Source organism: Athene noctua, chromosome 1 (assembly GCF_965140245.1).
Source record: "Athene noctua chromosome 1, bAthNoc1.hap1.1, whole genome shotgun sequence".
NCBI classification, from domain to species: Eukaryota; Metazoa; Chordata; class Aves; order Strigiformes; family Strigidae; genus Athene; species Athene noctua.
In genome coordinates, this window is record NC_134037.1 from 53,337,524 (window position 1) to 53,361,142 (window position 23,619).

General features: G+C 38.3%; 1 protein-coding gene across 2 annotated transcripts in view; it reads right to left on the reverse strand.

The window, feature by feature from the left end:
• Positions 1-23,619, reverse strand: part of CDK19 (cyclin dependent kinase 19) — a 130,451-nt gene that overhangs the window by 91,585 nt on the left and 15,247 nt on the right. For both annotated transcript variants that reach the window (XM_074896156.1, XM_074896155.1), the window contains exon 2: positions 19,548-19,623. In XM_074896156.1, coding sequence (XP_074752257.1) covers positions 19,548-19,623 — 76 coding nt within the window. The remainder of the gene's footprint in view (positions 1-19,547; positions 19,624-23,619) is intronic.

A 23,619-nucleotide genomic window follows, 5' to 3' on the forward strand; every position in this document is an offset into this window, starting at 1 on the left:
TCAGGTTTCTTGTATACTTTTTCAGGGTAAGATTGATTTAAGCATATTACTCTTGCAGAGCTTTTACTCAAGAATTATAGAAGTAATCAGTCTGTTGGTAATTATTTACAACAAATTCAGCGTTTCACTCTGGAAGCACAAGGCTAGAATATTCTTAGTGTTTATTAACACAATTACCTGTTAGATTTGTTCTGCTTTTGCTCATAGGTTTTCACTTTTTACCCAAATTTTCTGCAAACTTTTTAGCCACACGTTAGACAAATCTAATGTGTGAAGCAAGCTAAAACAAGATGTTCATTGGCGGTCTCCCAAGTCATTAAACGCCTACCACAAGATTCTTCTCATACTCTCAGGATCAGACTGCAACTGGATAAAAAAGCCTGTTATTTCCTCATTCTTCTATTAAGTATGAAAAATTCTTCAAGGAGGCAACGAATGCAGCAAAACTAGTATTTCTCCCAGTAAGGATCGACATGGTTTGGAAAGGCTCAAATGGTGGCTTAATATAATTCACAAAATCTGGTGAGCAGAGAAAGATATAAACAAGGTGTGGCAAATACGTTCTTATAGCAACCCATAAGGACTCAGAACATCAGTTTTGTAAGAGGGGTTTTGAAACAACAGTAAGTAATAAAATGAAGAAACTAGTAACTAGTAGAAACTAGTAACTGGTTAATACTTTCCAGCATGAGAGGTTAGACATGTGGCATTCTGCATTTAATCTTCCACTGAATAGAACCTTTCTCTAAAGTAACTTTTAGTGCAAGCAAATAGGTACTGAACTGACTTTTTGCCCCCAGAAATGGTCCTGAAAACAAAATACCACAAACACTCGCTCACATTAGACTTTCTTCCTGAGAACTGAGTGAAGATACTGTCCCAGATATTATGCAGAGACAAATAACTGGAAGTCACTCTCAAGACCTGCAACAGAACTCTTCCAGATCTGGTGTATCTCATTAAGCATGCAATTAGCAGTAGCAAACAACCTTTTTATAAGCCCAGCCAAAATGATAGAGTTCCTTTATGTGCACCTTCCTTCTGGAATAATAACTTCAGACTGCCTGAAGAAAAATAAATACATCTTTCAGAAGCTGGGAAAATTTCTTACACAATTATGCCATTGCCCACTACTAAGAATACCCAAGACAACAGCAAGCCATTTGGTGCTTCTAACTTTGCTGAATGAATTGTTCGGGCTGAGATTTTCCAGTCTGAGCACTGGTGAACATCTGATTGTTCACATAAACCATTTAGCCATTTACAGGAAGACCACTGAGGACAAAACATGTAATAGATGTATGTTCCCACTCGAAGTAGTAAGAGCTGTACTCGATTCAGACTCATGACTCATTTCTTCATGCTTATTATCCTGCCCCTGATGTAGCTGAGGCAAACACCAAGAAAAAGAATATGTCAAGCAGTGCACAGACAGTACAAGCCTTCCATAGTATGAGTAGTCAGCTTCAAGTAAGCCAGATCAGGGACTTGAGAACCAGTCTAAACCAAGAACCTTCACTGGTTTTGTGCATTTGCTCAATTAACCCCCAGCTGCATTCATCCTCCCCAATTTAGTCCTAATCTCTGATCTCTACAAGACGGGGAGCTGTGTTTCAAAATCAAGTTGTATTGGGAGAGACTGGCTATCTTTCTTCAGTTGCCCTAGTTCTTCTGTTCTGATAAACACTGAATAACAATTCCCTAAATAACTTTTCCATATAAGTCTGTGATTTTAGACCTCCCACATCTTCCTGCAGCTTTCCCCTGCTTCCAACCCATAGATTCCCAGTCTGTTTTGTCTCCATTGATACAGAACGAGTTTTGTATGACCTATTTCAACTCCCCTTGTCTTTACCTTTTCCAGTGCTACTGTATCCTTTCTGAGGTGGAAAGGGATCAGGATGGTACACAGACGCTCAACATCTGAACACACCAGGGATTTATGAGGTCAACCAAAGCTGGTTTGCTTTCAGGTCTTGACTTCAGTAATTCACTTTAAAGTCATTCTAGTGACTTTGAATTTGACTTTTTGACTGCTCCTAAACTTGGAGCTGTTTCCAGACAAATAGTGATAAAGATTCAAAGATTCTCCCCCTACCCTCAACCTGCACCAGAGTAATGATCGTTCAAGAAGCCATCACTGTCTGTAAATAGCTAGGGTTGTTTCTCTCCCATTTCCACTGCATTAAAATTCAACACTGATAGACACAAACATAATTTTAGCACACAAGCTGCTCGGTATTATGAGATATTTTGCACTTCTGCACAGGTTAGCAAAGAAACAAAACCAGACTAAGCAATTTTGTATCATCAAACTGTCATCTGATGCTTCACTTTCTCTTGGGGGAAAAAAAACCCCAACATTATTTGCGCATACTCTGTAGAAATGGACTTACGAGACCTTTAGAACTGTTAAATTATGCGTGTTGGGGACAGCTCTGGCACTAAAAATAAGGTGAAAGTTTCGCCCATTTTTCTGCTGCTTAATTCAGTCCCTCAGGAGAAGGCTAACTTCTTCTAAGGCAAGGGACATGAAACTCACTTCAGAAAAAGCAGAGGTAGGAAGAAGGCAAAGGAAAAGACAGTCAGGACAACCACTCCAGGGAGAAGGAAACCAGCGTAGTAGCCAGCAGGAGGAGAGGGACACAGGCTGCAGCTTACCAGCCGCTCTGCTCAGCAACACCAGGACCAAGAGGAACAGCAGAGCTGGAATCAGCAGTGAGGACACACACAAAACCTTGGAGAAAGACACTAGAAAAAAGACTAGATCGAGGCAGAAGGATACATGGACCACAATAGTGTACCAAGGGTGAGGAATCCAACCAGCTGTGGAAAAAGAAGGGGGGGTGGGGGGGCAGAACAGGGGACAGTAGCAAAGCCACAGAGAGAAAAAACAGTGTTGGTGAGACAAGGAGTGGAAAATGGGACAAAGAGAATACAAAGGAATGAACTAGGTAGGAGAAACAAGACTGAAGCAAAATGACCAGTGGAGTGGAAAGCAAAGGGCAAATATAGAAAAAGTCAAGGGGAAGAGATGCACAAAAGTGTCCACCTAACACCCCTCCTAACCTTGGCACAAAGTCCAGAAGCCCACCAACCTGCTCGCAAAAGTGCTCTCCTCTTCTTTGCTTTTAATCATTAGTTCCCATGATAGTGAGGTGATTAAGACAGCAGGCTAATGTCTGTGTTGTGAGCAGAAGGTTGGAAAGAAGAAGAGAAAAAGAGGGATAAGGGAATGGAACCATTGCAGAAAAAAGGAAGGGCATAAGGAAGAAGCTTCTATTTCCAAGGCCAGAAAATGGAGAAATACATAGTACCTGTCAAATTCTTTTATCCTTTCAGCATGACCTTCAGGAATAAAATCAGTTGGATTCGTAAGAGAAGAGAGGCAGAAAAAGAGGAGGGCTCAAAGAGTATGTCAAGGGTGGTGAAAAGAACCTGCAACTGGTGATATGTGATACAATTAAACTGTAAAAATGAAGAAGACTCATGAAAGGAGGTGAAAAATCTGCAGAAGCTGATTTTAAGATTTTATTATAAGCACTCTAGCATACGAAAGAAGCAGCAAAAGTAGTAAATATTGCTGCTGACAGACCCTGTGATAGAATAGCAAAACGCGAGGAGAATCATAAAGCAACAGAAGAAAAGCAAGCAGGAACAAGAGGATATGAGAAGTTAGCAATACTTACATACCAGATATTCTAAGAAAGTCTAAGCAACAGAATATGAAGGATACTATAAAAAAAACCCTGTACGACAAAGAAAAGGTTTAGAATAGGAATTAGAGTCAACAAGGTTTGAAAAGCACAACAAAAGAGCAGCTTTGCTAGTGAATACAAACATTTAAGTAGTATTGCCCCTGACTGAAGAGGCAAACACAAGCTAATACATACAGCTAAGCAACCAGATGCATCATCTGCATTAAATTACAGAGGATGAATGCAGAAGAGTTCACAGAAAGCCAGGAGCCAGTCAGAGGAATGACGACAAGCAGAAGATTAGAAGTTACATGCAAGTAGCCTGGTAAAAAGGATTAAAAAACTCTACAAATAATATTTTTTTCCTACTCAGACCGCAAATGTTTTACAATGGTTATTGAAATAACTGAATGTAATAAGACATTTTGTCCCAATCAACATGTCACTACTATACAATAGGATAACTCAGGCAAATAATCTAAGAAGTGCAACATGCACTTTGTTTCCACTTCTTATGACATTTTCCACAGTTAGATAAAAATCAAAACAGCACGTCCTTTATTGGAGCTGATAAAAAGAGACTAGGTCAAGGATTCTTCCTTTATCCTATTATTGTCAAGACAGAAAACATGTTTTTGCAATGCCCTACCTAAAAAACATAGAATAGACCTTTTCTATTTGGCAAGAAGCATGGAAAAGTTCAGGCAAGGGGCCAGATGTTTTGTTAAAATGCATAGTGGTATGGCTTCGCTTAACGGAGAACCCACAAACAGTGACCTGAGAATCTGGTCCCAATACCCTCTCCTCTTAATACCTATCATCAGATTTTATTCCAACGGCATGAAAACGTATTTACGTACACACCTCACTTCAAATCTCTTATAAAATAAAACAAAAGCATATCCTATGCTGTAAAGACTACAATAATCTCCCAGGAAGACAAAACTATATCCATAAGCAAAAGAAATACTTTAATTCATACATGAAGCCACTTTAGCAAAACCTTTCATAAAAACAAGGCACACTGCTGATGAGTGCTGCAGTGAGAGAGCTCGGGCACTGTTTGTTCCACACTGTCCCCTTCAGCTCTCCTCTCTTGCTTGCCACTGTCACCACCTGCTTATCCCACCACGTATAGGTTGTCTCCCCTAAGCAGCACATAGTGGGGTTTCATGTATATACATTTCTATATGGCTTCCCTTTTGCCCCAGTCTGTTATAGCACAATCCCTATCCGAGTAGATGTGCCTGGATTTTGCCACCAAAAAAAAAAAACAACCCACAAACAAAAAAAAAACCAAAACAAATCTCAGAACAGATTTACAGCATTTAGAAAAGCCCCTCAGTCTCCTACTCCACTGTATCCTTTTATCCCATTGCCTTCAGATTTTTAAATATTTTAAATGAACAAAATAAATTAATGTGGTATGACACAGATTTGATAGAGCAATAGAACTCATGAAAGAGATGTTACAAATACCAAATAAAAAGACTGAATGATACTGAAGAAAATACAATGATAAATGCAAGTGTGAAAAGACACAGTGATGAGTGGTATGTTATGAACTGCAAATACATTTTAAAATATATCATTCAGGAAAAGCCATGCAAGGAAGATTCCTTCCTTTACATTTTCTCTACTGTTCAGAGTATATGAATTGGACTGTATACAACAACAGAGCAATTAGTTTAAATACTGCCAATATTCTCACTGGTGATAATTGGTTGCTTCTTGGAAGAACATCTGTTCCATCTTTCTTAAGAAATGAAGCACAGACCCTGTTACCTAGACAACAGAATCCTTCTGAGCATCACGCTCTATAAGAGGGCAGTATAAACCCAAGTCACACTTCATATGCATTCTCCCCACTGCTCCCTTATTGATGTTAATGCAACTGAATGCTGTGACTTTTTAACATTAAGCCTGTATTTATAAGGTCACAAACTTGGGCCCACTTTCACATGCACTGAAACTAACAGCTGCGTTACTGTCCTTTGGCCTAGCAACAGTCACTTTGAGGCTTTGTATCCAGCCAGTTTCTACCACCGTGACTGCCAAGTTATCAAGCTGAAAATGCTGCAGCTTATGAGTACTCTGAGAGCAAGTCATATCAAATCCAGAAACCTCAGTTCAATCCCTGTGAATGTGGTGCAGAAACAGTCACCTTCACCACCATGCCCCTGGATTACTGGAGATATTCAAGTGCTACAGGGACTCATCCCATACCAGCACTCACTAGTGCCCTCCAGCCAAATTAAGGAGAGTAGCAGCAGGTTAACCTTTGGAAAATGCCTTTTATTGCCTTAGTAAATGCACCACAATTTTAAAAATACTGATGAAATATTAACAACTATGCACCAGATGACAAACTGCTGTATGCTTTAGTTAGATGGATGGATTTTTCTTTCCCTGTGTGCATGTGATTGAGAAGTGTGAAACCTAAAGATTAAGCACTCAGAAAAGATCTCACCAGGGCAGAACCACCTGCCAAACAATCACCATCACTCAACTATCACCCTAAATTCATCTCACTTCACTTTCCTTCTGACCAGACCCTAAACTAACTTTCCCTGCTCCTTCACCTTATTCCTTTCTTCTTAGCTGGGAGAAGAGGAGCAGCACTGTCTATCCTCAAATGCATCTGCTGTAGCTGTCCCTGTTGTAGGGGAAACTTATGTAGAAAAACTATAGGTTTTATGCATTCATTTTTGCACATGCAACAGCAATCATACCTTGGGTGTGTACTTAAAGCTTCAAGTTAGTCAGTTCAAGTCAACAGCACCAGAAAATGCCAGGCAAGAAAAGGAGAAAAGTCTATTAAACCAAGATATAAGCAATCAGTTCATCACAGACCACACAAGAGAACTGAACACTTTAGGACTTTAGTAATGCAAACATGACTGGTACTTTTATGGAAATGCTCTGACAAGTTGTATTTCTAGTATGCAGAACAACACAGAAATAATTATATGAACAACTGATAAGCAAGTAGGTGGCATTTTGAGCATTAACTAGAGTAACCAGGAGTATTAAGTTTAATCACAGAAGATAAGTGTGTATTAAGTTTAACCACAGAAGATAAGTGTAAAACAAAAATTTGTTTTGCAGATTCTGCATTTTCAGAGGGGCCTTCAAGGCTACTTAATTTGGTAAAACAGAAATGGAATGGTTTAAAGGAAGGCTTTTATAGTAGCACCTTATACAGCAATGTTTCATAGGAAAAAGATATAAGATAAAAAAGTAAAATAATCCAAATGGAATTGGTTTTTCAGGTCCCTCTGTTCTGGAAGTACTGAAAAAAAAGAGCTTGAAAATGGTCTGGATTTGAGATGCCCAGAAGAAGGAAAAATGAAGTAATTCATCTGGCCTCAGATGGAAAACAGAACAATGAAGATAGCTGAAAACGATTAAAACTTAAAATCACAGTAGAATTCCTTACTTAGACTACAAGGCTTCAAGCAAGTTCAGTGAATTTCAGATGTGGGACAATACAAAAGACAGTTTAGTAGTGGTAAAACATTTTTCAGGCCACAAGTATAATAAATACTTAGAGATAGGATATAAAGCTGCAAGGATCATCCATCCTCAGAAAAATAAAACAGACTAAATAAAACCTAGAAGAACAAAATCACTAATACATAAAAAAAACATAAAGCAAGGAACAATTATTAGTCTAAAGTGCAAAGATACAAAGGCAGATGAGGATACTGAACAAATCTTGGAGTTTGGTAAGAGAGAGATCATTAATCACAGTAATAATAAGCTTTTTTAGAGTAGAAGTTTAGAGAAGTCAAACCAAAACAGATCCAAGACAGAGCTAGTGGACAGGAAACCACTGTATTGCTTGCAACTATTAAAGGCATCAGGAGATAAAGGCAGAAGAAAACAAGGAAAATAGTACAAAAAGCAACTGAGGTAAAAAAGAAACTAGAATAATTTGATAAACAAGTGAAAATATGGAAAGACAATGAGGGTTGAGAAACAAACTCTGCAGGGGCCATGGGATGGGATAAATTCATTAGCACAGAAAGAAAAGGCAGAGGCTTCCTCAAATGTCTTCAAGAACTGGCACCAGATCTCATATTTTGTAACTGTCTATAATCAGAATTATTCTAGTGATAGCTTCTTTCAATATGCTGTTCACATATTCAAAAATCTGATTAATTTTTCCAATAGTATAGCCTGTCAGGACTACCATAACTTCAGTATCCTCAGGTGGCTGCACATGAAAAAGCACAAGATCAAGTATACTGAATATATACATATACCCACAATTTAGTATGTGTGCTACATATAGACAACACACAGGTTTAAGGAAGCACCCTGACATTACTAATGACTTAGGAAGGATGAGCATGATGCTCTTTCTACAAGGCTGAAGCGTTTTGCCACTGAGATGGCCAAGTGGAGCAGAGAACAAAACTATGATGCTCACATCTTTCTTATCAAAATGCAAACTAATCAAACTCTACATAGTAACAACATCACACTAACTCTGTGGACAAGACGCATTACAGAATTAAAGACATCCAGACTATCCATTTAGTGACTATCATACCATTAACAACAGTTTGGAAACAGGAAAGCCTTCCTGTCTCAAAATCCCCCTACAATTATCAACTCATCACAAAGACAAGAAGAATCTCAGTAAGATACAGCTTTATTTAAACAGAACTCTCTTTCAGTTTACCACAGACACAGAGGTTCACAAGAAAACAAACACCGCACTGAAACTTTTAACATAACAAAATTGAATGAAATTAATAAAGTTTTAGTAGGAGGTAACACGACATTTTGCCTTCAATAACAAAGCTGACTACAACTTACATACAAAAACCTGCAGAGTAAAATATGACTGTAGACTAAAACCACTATCCACTGAGCCATACACAGGGCTGAAACCGATGCCAAACAATGTACTGAAAAAAGCAACTAATTTGATCAAGCCTAAAGATTTTTCCATTCATGTTCCATTTTCAATCCAGCCATCTCTGTTCTATATTAATTTATCCAGTTTAGACACCACTAATAACATTTTATTTGTACCTCCCAGACTCAATGGGCACAGACACCTCAGCTTGAGAGTCAGGATCAGCAGAGACCAGTAAGGATGACATTATATTGGGACTACATTACAGAGCTACCTGATGAAGATGGAGAATTGGATGAAGTCTTCTCTACAACTCAAAGAAGTCTCTGAACCACAAACTCTGGTTCTTACAAGAGACCTTAACCTTCCTGACATCCACTGGAAGGACAACACAGCAGGGCACAAGCAATCCAGGTAATTTTTGGAGGATATCATGGACAACTTCTTGAACGGGCCAACGATGGTGGCACACATCTGTTCTCAAACAACGAAGACCTGGTTGGAGATGTGGCAATCAAAGGCAGCTTTGGCTGTAGCAACCATCAACTAGTACAGTTCAAGATCCTGAGTGGAGTGAAGAAGGCACATAGCAGAGCACAGACCTAGAACTTCAGGTGAACAGACTTCAGCTTATTGAAGGAACTGGGAGGTGCCTGTGGGAAACAGCTCTGAAGAGCAAAGTTGCTCAGGAAAGCTGACAGGTCTACTCAAAAATATCAGGAGACCAGCCTGGCTAAGCAGATTGTCAAAGCTCCAATGCAAGAAGGACAGTATACAGAGGGGTGATAACAGGGACGGGCTACATAGGAGAAGTTTAGAAACACTGAGCAGGCATGTAGGGATGGCGTCAGGAAAGCTGAAGCTCACCTTGAATTGACACACACAGGGAATGTTGAGGGCAACCAGAGCAGCTTCTGCTATGACATCAGTTGTAAAAGGCTGAAGAAGAAAATGTGAGCCTATTGCTGAATGATGTGGACAATTTTGCATCACATGTCAGGGTGAGGCATCAAAACCAGTCACATATAATGTTAAATTAGAGAAAGGCACGTTCTAGAGTTCTGTAAAGACAATATACCATTCAAGCAATTTTACAAGTCCACACAGAATAAACTGAAAACATGTATAAACTAATTCTACTGGACTGCAGGAGAAGAACAAATGGAGGAACATATGGAAAACATGTAATAAGAAACAGAAGAGAAAAAGAAAGGCTTGTAACAAATTCAGAAAAAAAAACACAAAAACACCAAAATTGACAAAACATTCCAACTGAAGCTTTACAACATATAAGTGTATGTTCATGTGTGCACACAATCTTGCAGAGATTATTTAAATGTGGCAAATAAGTATTTTAAAATGTCTTTCCTGCATTATCTGCAACTCTATTTTTCTTTATCTGAGTGATAAAGTAGCTACTAGCTTTCAGTGCATTGCTGTCTACATCTTATGCTGAAGAGACTTGGCTTCACTTTTTTGTACATTTCTGTTGAAGGCACCATCAGTTGTTTTTATATTTGTGCGTTCTAAGAATATTCAGGATCTAAAGTGAACAGCGAATTCTAAGTGAAAAGAACTGAGTCTGAACAGCACTGATGCCCTTTTTCCCCAGTCAGCTGCACTGGGAATTTGATCCTTACTGATGTCAAGTACCAAATTCATAGATGAGCTTCTTCAGATCACACTGTGTTAGAACAGGGTAAAATCTTTTTCTTTTTAACATATTTGCATAGATTTCTTGATATTGCTTTCCTGCTTTCAGCAGAGACGCAACTTCAAGAAAAGAAAAGTAACCTCTGTATGAAGAAAATAAAGTTTCAAATTTTGTATTTAGAAAGCAATGGTTTGCTAAAAATAGCGTCTCCCCTTTCCATTCTCCTTTGCACGCTCTTTTTTTTTTGTTGTTAAATTGCTGAAGGAGGTGGCTGTAGTTAGACAATGGAGCTGACTAGCTGCTTCGGATGATGCTCTACTTTTGTTACAAGTACTTGACAAAAAAATTATACTTTAAGCTGTGATTTTTTTTTTTCCCTAAACATTACAGTGCATTTATGGGCTGATAAGAAGAGAAGTCAACTTAATTGATTAAAACAAAACTCTTTTTATTCCAGATTTACTACCTGTGTACTTTTTTGTTTAAGTTCATTGTTCTTTCAGATACAATAAAATTAAAAAAACACAAAAAATGTCCACAGAACCCTTTTGAAGAATAACCAAAGCTTGAATTTAAGTATTTCCTTACACAAAAACCATTTAAATTACACAGATTATACAAGATTAGGCCATGTAAAGCAGACAACTCTTATCCTTCCTATGGCATGCAAAACATGAGTTGTCATGTAGCTCAACCAAAAGCCTCCTTCCAGCTGATTCATACTTATAAAATCACTGATACACAGACGCTTCTAGCCAACACATGCCTTAATTCTCTAATAAAAATCCCTTAAAAAAAGAAATTTTTTTTATACTCATTTCACTTCCTCCAGCTATTGAAAGAGGGAGTGGAGTTTCAAAGTTTCCACAGACAAATCTAACAATCTTTTCTAATTAGGTAGTAGAGAATTTATGAGGAGATTTTACATTGCCAAATATTCTACACATTTATATTATCTTGGCAAGGGAAAAGAAGTTCTGACATTCAGAAGGAATCTCATACAGCAAATGTACTCCGAGACACAGGCTTTTTTTAAAGCCTTGTTTTACCTAACCTCGCCTTAAACAAAGCCAGGGACCAAGGTTAGAAACCTATTTTTCTACATAACAGTAAATACTGCAAGCTGCTGCAATAGTCAAGGTCAAAGAAAAGGTCACTATATCCTAAGTAGAGGAACTGTACCTATTATGAAATTCTATGTAACTGTACTTAAGAGAGCCAATGGCATTACAAATCTTGAAAGTGTTTTATTAATGCTGAAAAGTTATCATTATTCCTGTACAGCTGATCTTCTCTGCATTCCTAAGAGATGCAGAGAGAGGTCAAATGGGTTATAAGGCCAGCCTGCTCCACAGTCTCAAATTAAGTAGCTTCACATTTTGTTCATCTGTCTAAGCAGTTTTCATCCAGGGAGGCGAGAGCAGCTTGTAGGTGACGTGCATTACCCGACAGAGGTAAAAGCAAATAAGCTTTACTAGCTCTACCAGCAAGGCGGGACGTGTCCCCTTGAGCGTCCCTGTGCCACACTGCCAGCCACACTGCTGAGAAGCACACAGCAAAGGCACAAAGTGCTTCAGGACAGAGACAGTAAGTCTAGCTGGACCTCCCTGGCTTCGCTTTAAGCACCGTAATAACACAAAACCCCAACGCCAAGAGGAGGGAGATGCAGCCCCGGAAGAGCTGCCTATACCCACGGACAGCAGCGGGGCTGAAAAGAACATAAATACAGTGAGACAGAGCCTTGCTCAAGAGATCTGACAAACACAAAAAGGTTACAAATATCTACCATTTAACCTGTAAGGTTTCTAAAACCTTGCCCACCCTCAGAAACTGAGGATGCCAAAACATTTGTACTGTCTGGCACTTTGTAACATACATTGCATTGATAGGCAAAAGGCCTGAGAATAATTTGTGCAAGCTAAATTGCTCAAATGAGCTTTCAGTAACTCATTTGATATTACAATCTGAATTATTTTAGCCTGTACCCATAAATGCAAGTATGAACACAACGGCCAACTAATGCTCCCACTAGTGTCCCACAGCGTACTGGCAACGTTTCAAGGTCTCCCAGAAGGAGCAGCCTCTAGCAGATTCACTAACAACTAGCACACACAGGCACAGGATGTGGGAACAAAAATGGTTATGCATCCCAGACCCAACTTTCACGCAGGGCAAAACCACAGCAATTCAGGGCACTCTTAAGCAAGGCTAGGAAAGAAATGCTGCTGGTTTGTGGCTCTACTTCCTCCACTTTAGGCTGTTACAGATTATTTGTCTAATTATTTTTCTCCACAGAAAAAAGGCTACTGAGTTGTAAAAAAAAAATATATATATATATATATATAAATATATATATATATATATATATATATATATATATATATATATATATATAAATCCAGTGAAGTTTAAAATTAAGATCACTATTTACAGAGAAGACGGCTACAGCAGTAATTTATCCTTGGAAGGGACGAAGTTCTCAGTGTTGAGGGTGGAGAAAAGCTAGAAAGGACCAGGAGTTGACAGAAGAGCTTTCTAGGACCTAACTCAATCACTGGTTCACATGAAACCTTTATTAATAGTCATCTTTGTCTGCAGGCTGTACTTCACAGGAAAAAACCTATCTTATAAAAAGACATTCTTAAACTATCCTCTTCTAGGTTGAAAATTTCAGAGTAAGACTATTCACTGCAGTACAAACAACTGTTACAAATACTTCACTGGTTTCTAGGACATTTTTACTACTGTAATATACTTAACATGGAACTGTCTCAGTAAGAGAACAACTAAAATACACTAAAAACACTGAACTAACTTTTCCTTTGTCACTGAATTTTTTTAAAATATGTGCAACTCATATCAGGGAACTGTTCTAAATACTAGATTAAACGTGTGTTTTGGTAACAAACAGACCCAAAAAAAGAGTTTGGGAATAAAGTTCAGACCCTTCAAAAATTTTCCAAGAATTTTGTGTAAGATACCTAATTTCAGTGACCAGTCAGGAACCTCAGAAGAGCAACTCAGGATACAAGAGGGACTTGCAGCTTTTGCTGAAATTTAGCAAACCAATGTTTCTTCATTGTATTTCACTGCCAAGTAGGATATAATACTACTTTATTATTACAGAACATTTATCTGCTTACTAGAAATACATCTGAAAGGCACGGCTCTATTTCTACTAAATAGACAGAAATACTACAAGATTGTTTCACAGAATCTTTCAGGTTGGAAGGGACCTCCTGAGATCTAGTCCAACCTCCCTGCTCAAGCACAGTCAGGTAGAGCAAGCTGCCCACAACTGCATCCAGTCAAGCTCTGAGCATCTCCACAGATGGAAAATTCACAACCTCTTTGGGTAACCTGTTCCACAGCTCAGTCACCCTCACAGTAAAGAAGTATCTTTTTGTTCAGATGGAATTTCATATATTTCAATGCATGCCTGCTGCCTCTTGTTCTGTCACTGGCCACTATCGAGAAGTCTGGCTCCCACTTTTTCATTCCCTCCTGTCAGGTATTTACATATATTGGTAAGATCCCCCAAGCGTTCTGTTCTCCAGGCTAAACAGACCCAGCTCTCTTAGCCTCTCCTCGATATGTCAGATGCTCCTGTCCCTTCACCATCTTTATGGCCCTGCACTGGGCTCACTCCAGTTGCTCCATACCTCTCTTGCACTGGGGAGCCCAGCACTGGACCCAAGACTCCAGGTATGGCCGCACCAGTACCAAATTAGATAGTAAGGATCACCTCCCTTGACTTGCTGGCAATGGTGTGCTTAATGCAGCCCAGGCTGCTGCTGTCTTTGCCCTGAGGGTTCACTCTTGGCTCACACTTAGCTTGCTGTCCACCAGGGTCCTCAGGGCCCTCTCTGCAGAGTCATTTTCCAGCCAGTCAGCTCCCTGCATGTATTGCTACCTGGAGTTATTCCATCCCAGATGCAGGACTTTGCATTTCCCTTTTTTAAACGTCATGAGATTGCTCTCGGCCCATTTCTCTAGCCTGCTGAGGTCCATCTGAGCGGCAGCACAACCATCTGGTGCATCAGCCATGTCTCACAGTTTTGTATCAACTGCAAACTTGCTGAGTATGGACTCTGTCCCAGCACCCAGTTCATTAGTGAAAATATTGAACAGTATCAGCCCCACTATCAAACTCTGGGTTACACCACTAGTGACTTGTCTCCAACTTGACTTTGTGCCACCGATCACAACCCTCTGGGCCCAGCTGTTCAGCCAGTTTCCAATCCACCACACTTTCCACTTATCTAATCTGTACTTTGCTTGTCTGTGAGAATGTTATGGGAGACAGTGTCAAAAGCCTTAATAAAGTCAAGAAAAACAGCATCTGCAGCATTCACCTCATTCAGCAAGCCAGTCATCTTTGGTTAAGGATGATTTCCCCTTCATAAATCCATGCTGACTACCCCCAATCACCTTCTTGTCCTTCATGTGTTTGGAAATGGTTTTCAGGAGGATTTTCTTCATCACCCTCCCAGCAACTGAGGTGTAGCTGACCAACCTGTAGTTCCCCTGATCCTCCTTCCTGGGAAGAGGAGTGATATTTGCTCTTTTCCATTCCTCAGGAACCTCTTCCAATCACCATGATCTTTCAAAGGGAGCGGTCTCATAAATGACATGCAAGCAACTCCATCAGCACTTGTGGGTGCAACCCATCAGGCACCAAAAACTAATATATGTCCAAGTCCAAATGCTCCCTAACCCGGTCCTCCTCCAAAGGTAAGTCTTCCCTGGTTGATTTTCCCTCTGGTCTCAGGAACATGAGATTCCTGAAGGCTGGTCATACCAAGAAAGACTGAGGCAAAAAAGTTAAGTATCTTGGCCTTTTCCAAGTATTTTGTTCACATTTAGCAGCGGGCTCATGTTTCCCTTAGTCCTCCTTTTGCTGTTTATGTACATGCAGAACCCTTTCTTGTTGCCATTCAGGTCCCTTGCCAGACTCAACTCCAGGTCAGCCTTGGCTTTCCTAACCCCTATTCTTGCAAGATCAAACAGCAACTCCATACTCCTCTTGTTACAAATCCCTTGTTCCAACTTATGTATGATTCTTTTTTAGTTCAATAAGGACCTCCTTGTTCATCCAGACATGCCTCCTGCTGCCCTTGCTTGCTTTTCTACTTGTTGGGATGGAACTTCTTGGGCTCAGACAAGGTGATATTTGAATATCAATGAGCTCTCCAGGGCTGCATCTCATAGGACTCTTCCAATTACGTATTTGAAGAAGTTGAAGTCTGGTCTCCTAAAGCAGAGGGTTGTGATCCTGCTTTTTGACATGCTCCCTCCATTTAGGATCCTAAACTCCACCATCTCAGCTAAATAAGCCAATAACTAGAATCTTATTGCAAATCCCCAAATTTTTCAAGGCTGCAATTTTCCTGAGGATTTCCAGATTACTACTACCATTCAGCCTTTCTGCAATTCCTTGTGTGAAAAGCAAGAGATAACCACAAATTCTGGAAATGACTTAGCCACTGAAGTAAATTCCACTAGAGATAGTTGTGAACAGTTTGTGGTCCAGCAGCATAAGCCTAAAATCTGCTGTCCAAATCAGGAACCAAATTAGTTTCTTCCTCTGAATAGAAAAATGAAATTCAAGCAAAGACATTATACTGCCTTCTCCTGCTCTGCTTTTATTAATACAACGAGACAGTACTTTTCTTACACCATTAGCAAACCTTACATATCATGAAAAATTGCACTAATATTCTTCCATGCTAATGGACAGGCTACATATCCAGATAATTTTGAAAGTAGCCGGTGAATGGCACTGATTAAGAAAATTATCATATTTTTCTTTTCTCTGAATTAGCTTTTCCCAAAATCCACAATTAGAAGTTTATAGTCTCTTCACTGTGGAAAGCAAAGTACTTGAAGTAAACCGCATAATCCTCTCATGGAAAGTAAAGCCTCTGGGACAAGAAATCTCAGATGAAGTTGTATTACCCTGGTGCTTTTTTGAATACAAAATTCCATTACCATTAGCTGTTTGCAGACTTTCAAAGTTATAGCTATTGTTTCTTAAAAGATGATGGCCAAGATACTCCACTGGAAAAAACAGCTCCAACAAATAATACCCCTCTGGTCTGTTTCTTCTGTATCCACTTGTCCTTTTAAGAAACCTACTTAGATAAGGTAAGAAGCAAAAAGTAAAACACAAAGACAGCAGAATTGAATAAAAGTACTCCTTTCCACAAAAAAAGCACTTGTTACCTTTTCAGCATAATGAAGAAAAACTTTCTGCAAAACATGCACTGGATTATTTATAAATCCAGTTTATTATGCTTGTCTATCTCTACACTTGATTACATTCAACTCTTTAGTTTCCTTCTGTCAAATCAAAGGATACAGGAAAGCTCCTCCTGCATCAAGAAATCTAGCTACAAAGCCTAATACCCAGTAGCATAACCACGCACTCTTTTGTTGCACAGGCTTCCAATGTATCTTCAAACTAGCTTGCAATGAATATGCTCTGATGTTTCACCTCTGAATGGAAAGACCAGAGTTTCCTTGAGGTCTTAATGTCTAAAAATGTATTTTCTCTTCCATCTTCTACAGTGCAAACTATATTATCAAATTCCTAGAGTCACTCTGTCTATAAATAGCTCTAGGAATTTAGGAAGCTTTCTTTGCCCATGTTACAAAAGGAATTAGTAACCCCACCTTGATGTTCAAGCAATAAGGAAAATATTTCATCTATCACCGATTCCAAAATAAGCTAATACAAGTCTTGAGCTGAAACAGGTGTCACATACATTAACTAATCACAGAGAAATGAAAACTCTATTTCATAATTCTCATTCATATTTTACAGCTCTACTCTTCCAAAATGGTGCCACTTAAGCCGAGCAGTAATCTGTCTTGTTACAAGAACACTGAAATAGTTGGCATTTCAGCTATCTTCAGAATAGACTTGAGTTATAGGGAAGAAATTAGCTGCTTCCCCCCCCCCCTTCTTTAACATATAAGAATCCCCTCTAGTATTTTCATATTCAATACAACAGAACTGGCTGAAATATGCATTCCTTCCACAGGTATCACCCTACAGTTGAACACAAGTAGCCATCACTTGCCCCAAGAACCACTGTCTATATGGTGTTTTCGCTGACATAAGCCTTCTTCCAGGAAAAACTCATATTAATACATACTAATAGCCACAAAAAGAGGCTTTATGTTTTTCAAAGTCCTAAGCAAAGACATACCAACTTGATCTGTAATATCAGAAAAGAGGAGTCGTCTGCCTTTTCTTTTAGGGAAAGTTCACCAGTAGATCTTATTCTGAGTGTCTAGGCAATGCTAGAGACAAAATGGTCTTGGATTGCAAAACCAAGTGCCATTTTAGTTCAGCAATATATTGTCAAGTGCTTTCAGGTTACAGAATTATGAAAATATTCTGAACACACACACACAGAACCACACACACTAGTTCTTCTCTCATTTTCTCAGCTTCCACAAAACACGAGTTTTTTCAGTGTTGGGGGGGTGGGGGAGGGGGGTGGAGGGTGCTGTTTAAATGTCAGAACTACTCATGACATTTTAATATGGTCTCTTTCCAGGCTGGTAATCTTTATTTGATCAGTAAACATTGCTCTCTTTGTTACCTATCTAAGCCTTTAAATACAAGATTAACCACTAAGGCATTAATTATAAGTCTGCTTCTCCTTATGAAAAATGCACTTGATTCTGCTTACTTCTGTATGACAAAAAGTTTGTATTCCTTTTTCAACTATTTCACCTTTATCTTTTTCACGTTTCTAATATTTGAACAACCTGAAATTTCACTGAAACAAACAGTGATTTCCTACATTATCTCAGGTTACAGAGTTTTTTAATGAAGATTGAAGTAAAATACGATGCACAAAGCTCCATCAAAGAAAAAAAAAAAAGTTTAAGTTAAAAAAAAATCCAGACTGAAATGGGAATATATTATCAGAGGAAAAAAACAATTTGACACGCTCTACTTCTTCATGATACTGTGTCCAGGTATGACAGAACCAGCTCCATACCTCCATACCATAGTGCTATCACGACAACAGGAAAGTCTCCTTTGGACTATTCCACGCATCACCTCCACAGTAGTACAATTTAAAACAAAGGACAAGAATCAAAGAAACAAAAAGAACCACTCAATGCTGTCAAAACCAACTTTGTCGTAAGAAGAATATAACCTAGTACTGATGTTAAAAAAATACTTCTTATCTCCTCCAAAGGCAGAAATATTAGCAACAAGGTCACTGGGTAGATTCTGCATAAAGTGACTGACAGCAATGCAGCCACCCCTCAAATCCCTAAGTGACCTTGACCTTACAGTGACAATCACTTTAAAACGACAGTAGTTTTATCTAAGTCTCTTGATACAGAATTACCATGGACGCTAAACACAATACAGTGGTTTGTTCAGTTCATGAACATGAGTTTCTAATGCCTCACATTGCACTGCACACTTGAATACTGTATTTCAATGCAATACTACTAGATTATAAAAAGCTTTAGGCACAATCCTAACATACATTTCAACAACCCTCAGCAAAGTGACAGCATTAAAACAAGGTAAATATTTAATTAAGGAAGTGTACTTCTTTTGCAACGCAAGAATTTCTTTCATTACAAAATTTTACTTGCTAACCAGCACTTTGACAGTAATGCACATTTTCAATCATAACAAACATTTAAATATCAAATTCTATTTTCGTATACAAGCACTTTTTTTTTTTGTATCAGCTTCGAAGGAATGATGGGACACTACTATGCCTAGAAGTGTGCAATTTCTGAATCCATTTTTTCTGCAGACACATGTAATAAAAGTAATTAATAAAAATTAAAGCTATTTTTATTTGCTATGAAATTTTTCTGTACTTATCAAAACAAATAAAGAATGATAACAACAAACTGTTCTCAGGTAAAGAGGAGTAAGCTATCATCAGTTCAAAATAAAATACATTATTAGCAAACAGACTTGTAATGGTAGTTGTAATCTTTTAGAATGTTTTTCCTTCAAGTCATTTTAAAAACATCTCTTTTTAATATAAATCTTCATTAAATGGTTCATATGTATTTCCCTCTCAACTCATACAAGCAGATAAAATAAAATCATATCAGAAAGAGGCACTGCTATTACCTAGCAAGAGCACCTCTTTCCACTGAAAAAAAAATTATTTAGAAAGCATTTTAAGAAAAAGCTCACGTTTTAATAACTTTCATGCTTCCATAGTTTAAAGAAAACATTTAGATAATATTTGTTAATTAATTCAGATAAAATAAAATCTGTTTAATAATAATGCCAGTAAAAATATTTTCATTAATGTACACTTACTGCAATCTCTCTACAGGCCGACATGGATATCCCTGTACCTTCAATTTGCTTCAGTGCATATTCCTTCTCATCTTTTCTGTACACAAAAAAAAAGAAAAAAAAAAAAAAACAGAGAGGAACATTTTTAGCTCTGACTTATATTACACCAATCAATACAAGTATAATGATTTCTTTTAATTTGGTCTGGATCAAGAAGCTGAAAAGCCAATCTGTTTTTATGCACAAATTATGCTTAAAAGCAAGTTTCCTTTTAACACATACTTCAAAAACTCCAAACAAAAACTCCTGCATAAAGAAACTTTATTATCCTATGTCCATTTCTCTCTCAAACCATACAGATAACTGCAAATATGTCTACATATATGTATGCCATATGCAAATATGTCATACATATGACTTTTGGAGGATGCTTTTCCTGAAGTTCCAGTATAGTGTCTACTACCATGAAAGAGCCGCACAGTCATATCTCATGCCTGGAAAACTCTCCTAGAAATACCTACAAACCACATTTTAACTTGATTTTATGAGCCACTGTCAATCCACTTTTACTTCTGAAATACTATTAAACTAATTATAATTAGTGCTGGCTACTGACAGACCCCTACACAGCATATGAAACTCTCTGTGCGCTGAAGTACAACGCCAGAGAATGTGAAAATGTTCAGCCTGAACAAAGTACTATAATTTTAAATAATCACAGTTTGAAGCAATCTAGACAGGAGATAAACACAACAAAATTAATATCTCAGAGCCCTCACAATACAACATAACCAGCTTACTGCCTACAATAAGGATTCGGCTGCCATTGATAGATGTTGATAAGCATTGATACCCACAGTGCTGATGCACTTCTGCAGACTCACCAATAACAATTCAGCAACCCACAGGCCCCCATTCAAATTCCCTATAGCATTTTTGGTAGACTTCAGTTTCACCTTCTTCCAGTCCCAAACCATTTTGTTTTGCTACGCTGAAAAAATAACTGGAATTAATTTCAGTCTCTCTGGCTTTTAACTCCAGGCCTGTGTCCTGCCCAACTCCAGCCTCTTTCCCACTCTCTTTCAGACCCTCATCTCAAAGTCATGGGATAAGAAGCAGCTGAGTAGAGGAATGTGGGGAGAGGGTGAAATTGACTGGAAATTATAACAGCCTACACATATTAGTAACTATAGGTGATCATTATTCTCAGTAATTTTCAGTAGCAGCTAAACTCACAATGCATATCTACAGTTATCATTGTGCTTGGCTTCCATTTTGCACTATGTTTTTTGAAGCAAAAACATGACAAGAAAAATTCCAGATGTATTCTGACTACACATGAGAACTCAGTGCACTGCAAGCTTTGCAAAAAGTAAATCTACCTTTGAAGTAAGAGCCAGTCAGCAGCTGTTCCAACTGGGAAACCCAAGTTCTGGTGCTGCACCTTAACTCAGAAATAATTGTTATTCCTCTCTCAAACAAGCACTTACATTAAATTTTTGGAAATGGTTGAAGAGAAACTCCTTCCAAATTAAAAAACAGAAATTCAGTTGTAATGGAATTACAAACTGCTTTATTTCAAGCAGAGTGTTTCAGTGTGTTTGGGATTTGGTGCAACATTGATCTCTAAGACAGCGAGACCAAGCATGTGAGGCTACAGGTAGGTTTTGAGTAACAGAATATCCTTCTGCAGCTGAAACTAAAGGAATGGGTTTCTTTGAGGTGACCTAAATTATTCTGGAACTGCCAAAGAGAGAAGTACATTCTCATTCTGCACAGATTTTCTGTGGAGAAATGGGAAGGACAACTTACATCATGCCTTGCAAATATTCATCCAGATACTTAGATGGAAATCTTGACAACCAACACACATGACAAATGAACATAACAAGATTGGACCCTCCTCTTCTAAAACAAACTTTTATTCCTCTATGCTATTAAAATGAAATAGCCTCATATCACAGTATTTTAAACATATAACTTCTGACTCGGTACATGGTGGGGGGAGAGCAGGAACACCCAAAACTTTTCAAGGGCTAAAGCCTAAGAAGTTACCATTACTAAAATTAGGCCAAATACTGCATTTAATAGGTCCTAAGAGCTGTTCACTAAGTACACTTTCAGGAATAACTTCAGAGGTGGACATGTCTGTTTCCTAAGCAGAAGGATTCACCAGGATCTCATTTGCTCCCCACCAAGCAGCCCTTCATTTTCATGAATTACTCATTTACAAGAACAGGGCTCAAGATGCAGAACCAATAAATGTGTAACTTTACAGGTAATATGCTCATACCTATGTCACAGAAATTGCTTTTGATTTCATAATTACTCCAAATTTTAAAGAGTAAATAATAAACATCCATCCGCTCTCATACACGGTTCTGTTATCTATGCAGAGATTTACATAAACTGCAAAGTATTAACTCCGTAACTCAGATCATTTACTAAGACTGTGAAGACAATATTATATTGTCTGCAGAACCAAAACCAACTCTGGATGTTTAAAATTAGTCATGGCTTTTAAACTATGGTCATGTTTAAACTACGCAGTACAGTACAATCCTGTGCACATGTATCACCTTAAATCCCAAAACAATGTAGTCCCTACAGCACTGAGGTATACCCTTCTTTTGGCACGTCTGCTTAACCGGGCACACCACCCCACTGATACGGCTACCCTTGAACTAGTCCTACAGACGCAAGCATTGCATTCAGTTACTCAGACCTTCACAGATTGAAGGTCACTGTAAAGACCAGGCACGCTGTTTGGCACACATGGCCTTCAACAGCATTGCTTAACACCACCGCTACTCCAAGCTTAACAGCCAGCCATTCTGCATAGGATTTTAAGATACGAATGAGAAATTATGAAAGATGCTTTAAAAAATAAACAACTTAAGGTATTAGAGCCTGTGTAAAAAGAAGGTAATCTTACTGAGCTGCAAACAAGATACTTCTAGGACACTGGGTTTTGTGAACATTTAGTAAAAGTGGGGATAATGAAATACTTACCTAAAATAAATGGGTATTAAGGATAAAGAATTCCAAAGATACCATACGCCAAATCTCACAAAATGTTTTTTTCACCATCAGATTCAGACTCATAAACACAGTCTCCTTTAAATACATAAATACCATTTACATGCTTTGGCAGAAATACAAGTCTATATGAATACTTTTCCAAAGTTAACTGGTTTTATTATGCAAACATAACAGCTGTTTAAAACACTTTCCAAAAGATCTCCACCAAGTGGTATTTTAACTAATAATATTTCCCATCTAATAGTAATCTAAAGATAATTTGAGAAAGAAATATATTTAAAACCAAGGCAGTCAATGCAATCTGATGAAATACACAATTCTGGTTACTCAATAAAATGGTATTAAGTGACTGAAGAAAAAAAAAATAGGTACTTTATTATCTATTTCCCCACTTATAAGAATTCAATAGATAATGTCAAATGGTGTGTGTGATTGGTAAGTATACTGTTCAACTCCCTAAAGACCTATGCTCTTACGAAACACCTGAGGCAGAGGGAATTATTTCTACTTCATGATAAATATACAGAAACACTCTAGTGAACTCTGGACACACTTCAAGAACTTGTACAGAATTATACAGCAGGAAAGTTTTCATAAATCCTCTTCTGACAGATCCTGTATCAGTATGTTTTTCACTAGAGAGTGGAACAACCATGATTAAGTTTAAAAAACAAACTTTAACAACAACAAACTACACAGCTCTGGTATGAAGCAAAAGGCACCCCATGCTAGGGTAGCCAAGCAGAAGCAATGTCTTTGTCAGCAATCATTCTCAACTGGTCCACAGAAACACGCTTGGGAGCAGGCCAACTAACTTGAAGGTCCTGCTGCGTGGGGGTTTGTCTGAGAGCAGGGAGCAAGTGGCATAGACGAAGGTTTAATCAAGCAGGTTCTATTAAACAGCCACCCCAGGCTAACAGTGGCAATCTGCTCACTGCATCTGAGTACAAAACATAGCAAAACGCTATTCCTTAAGAGGCTGTGACTTAACAGTTTCTATTAAAGCTTTTCAAAATTGACGGAGAAGAATTTAACTGACAAGAGTATCACA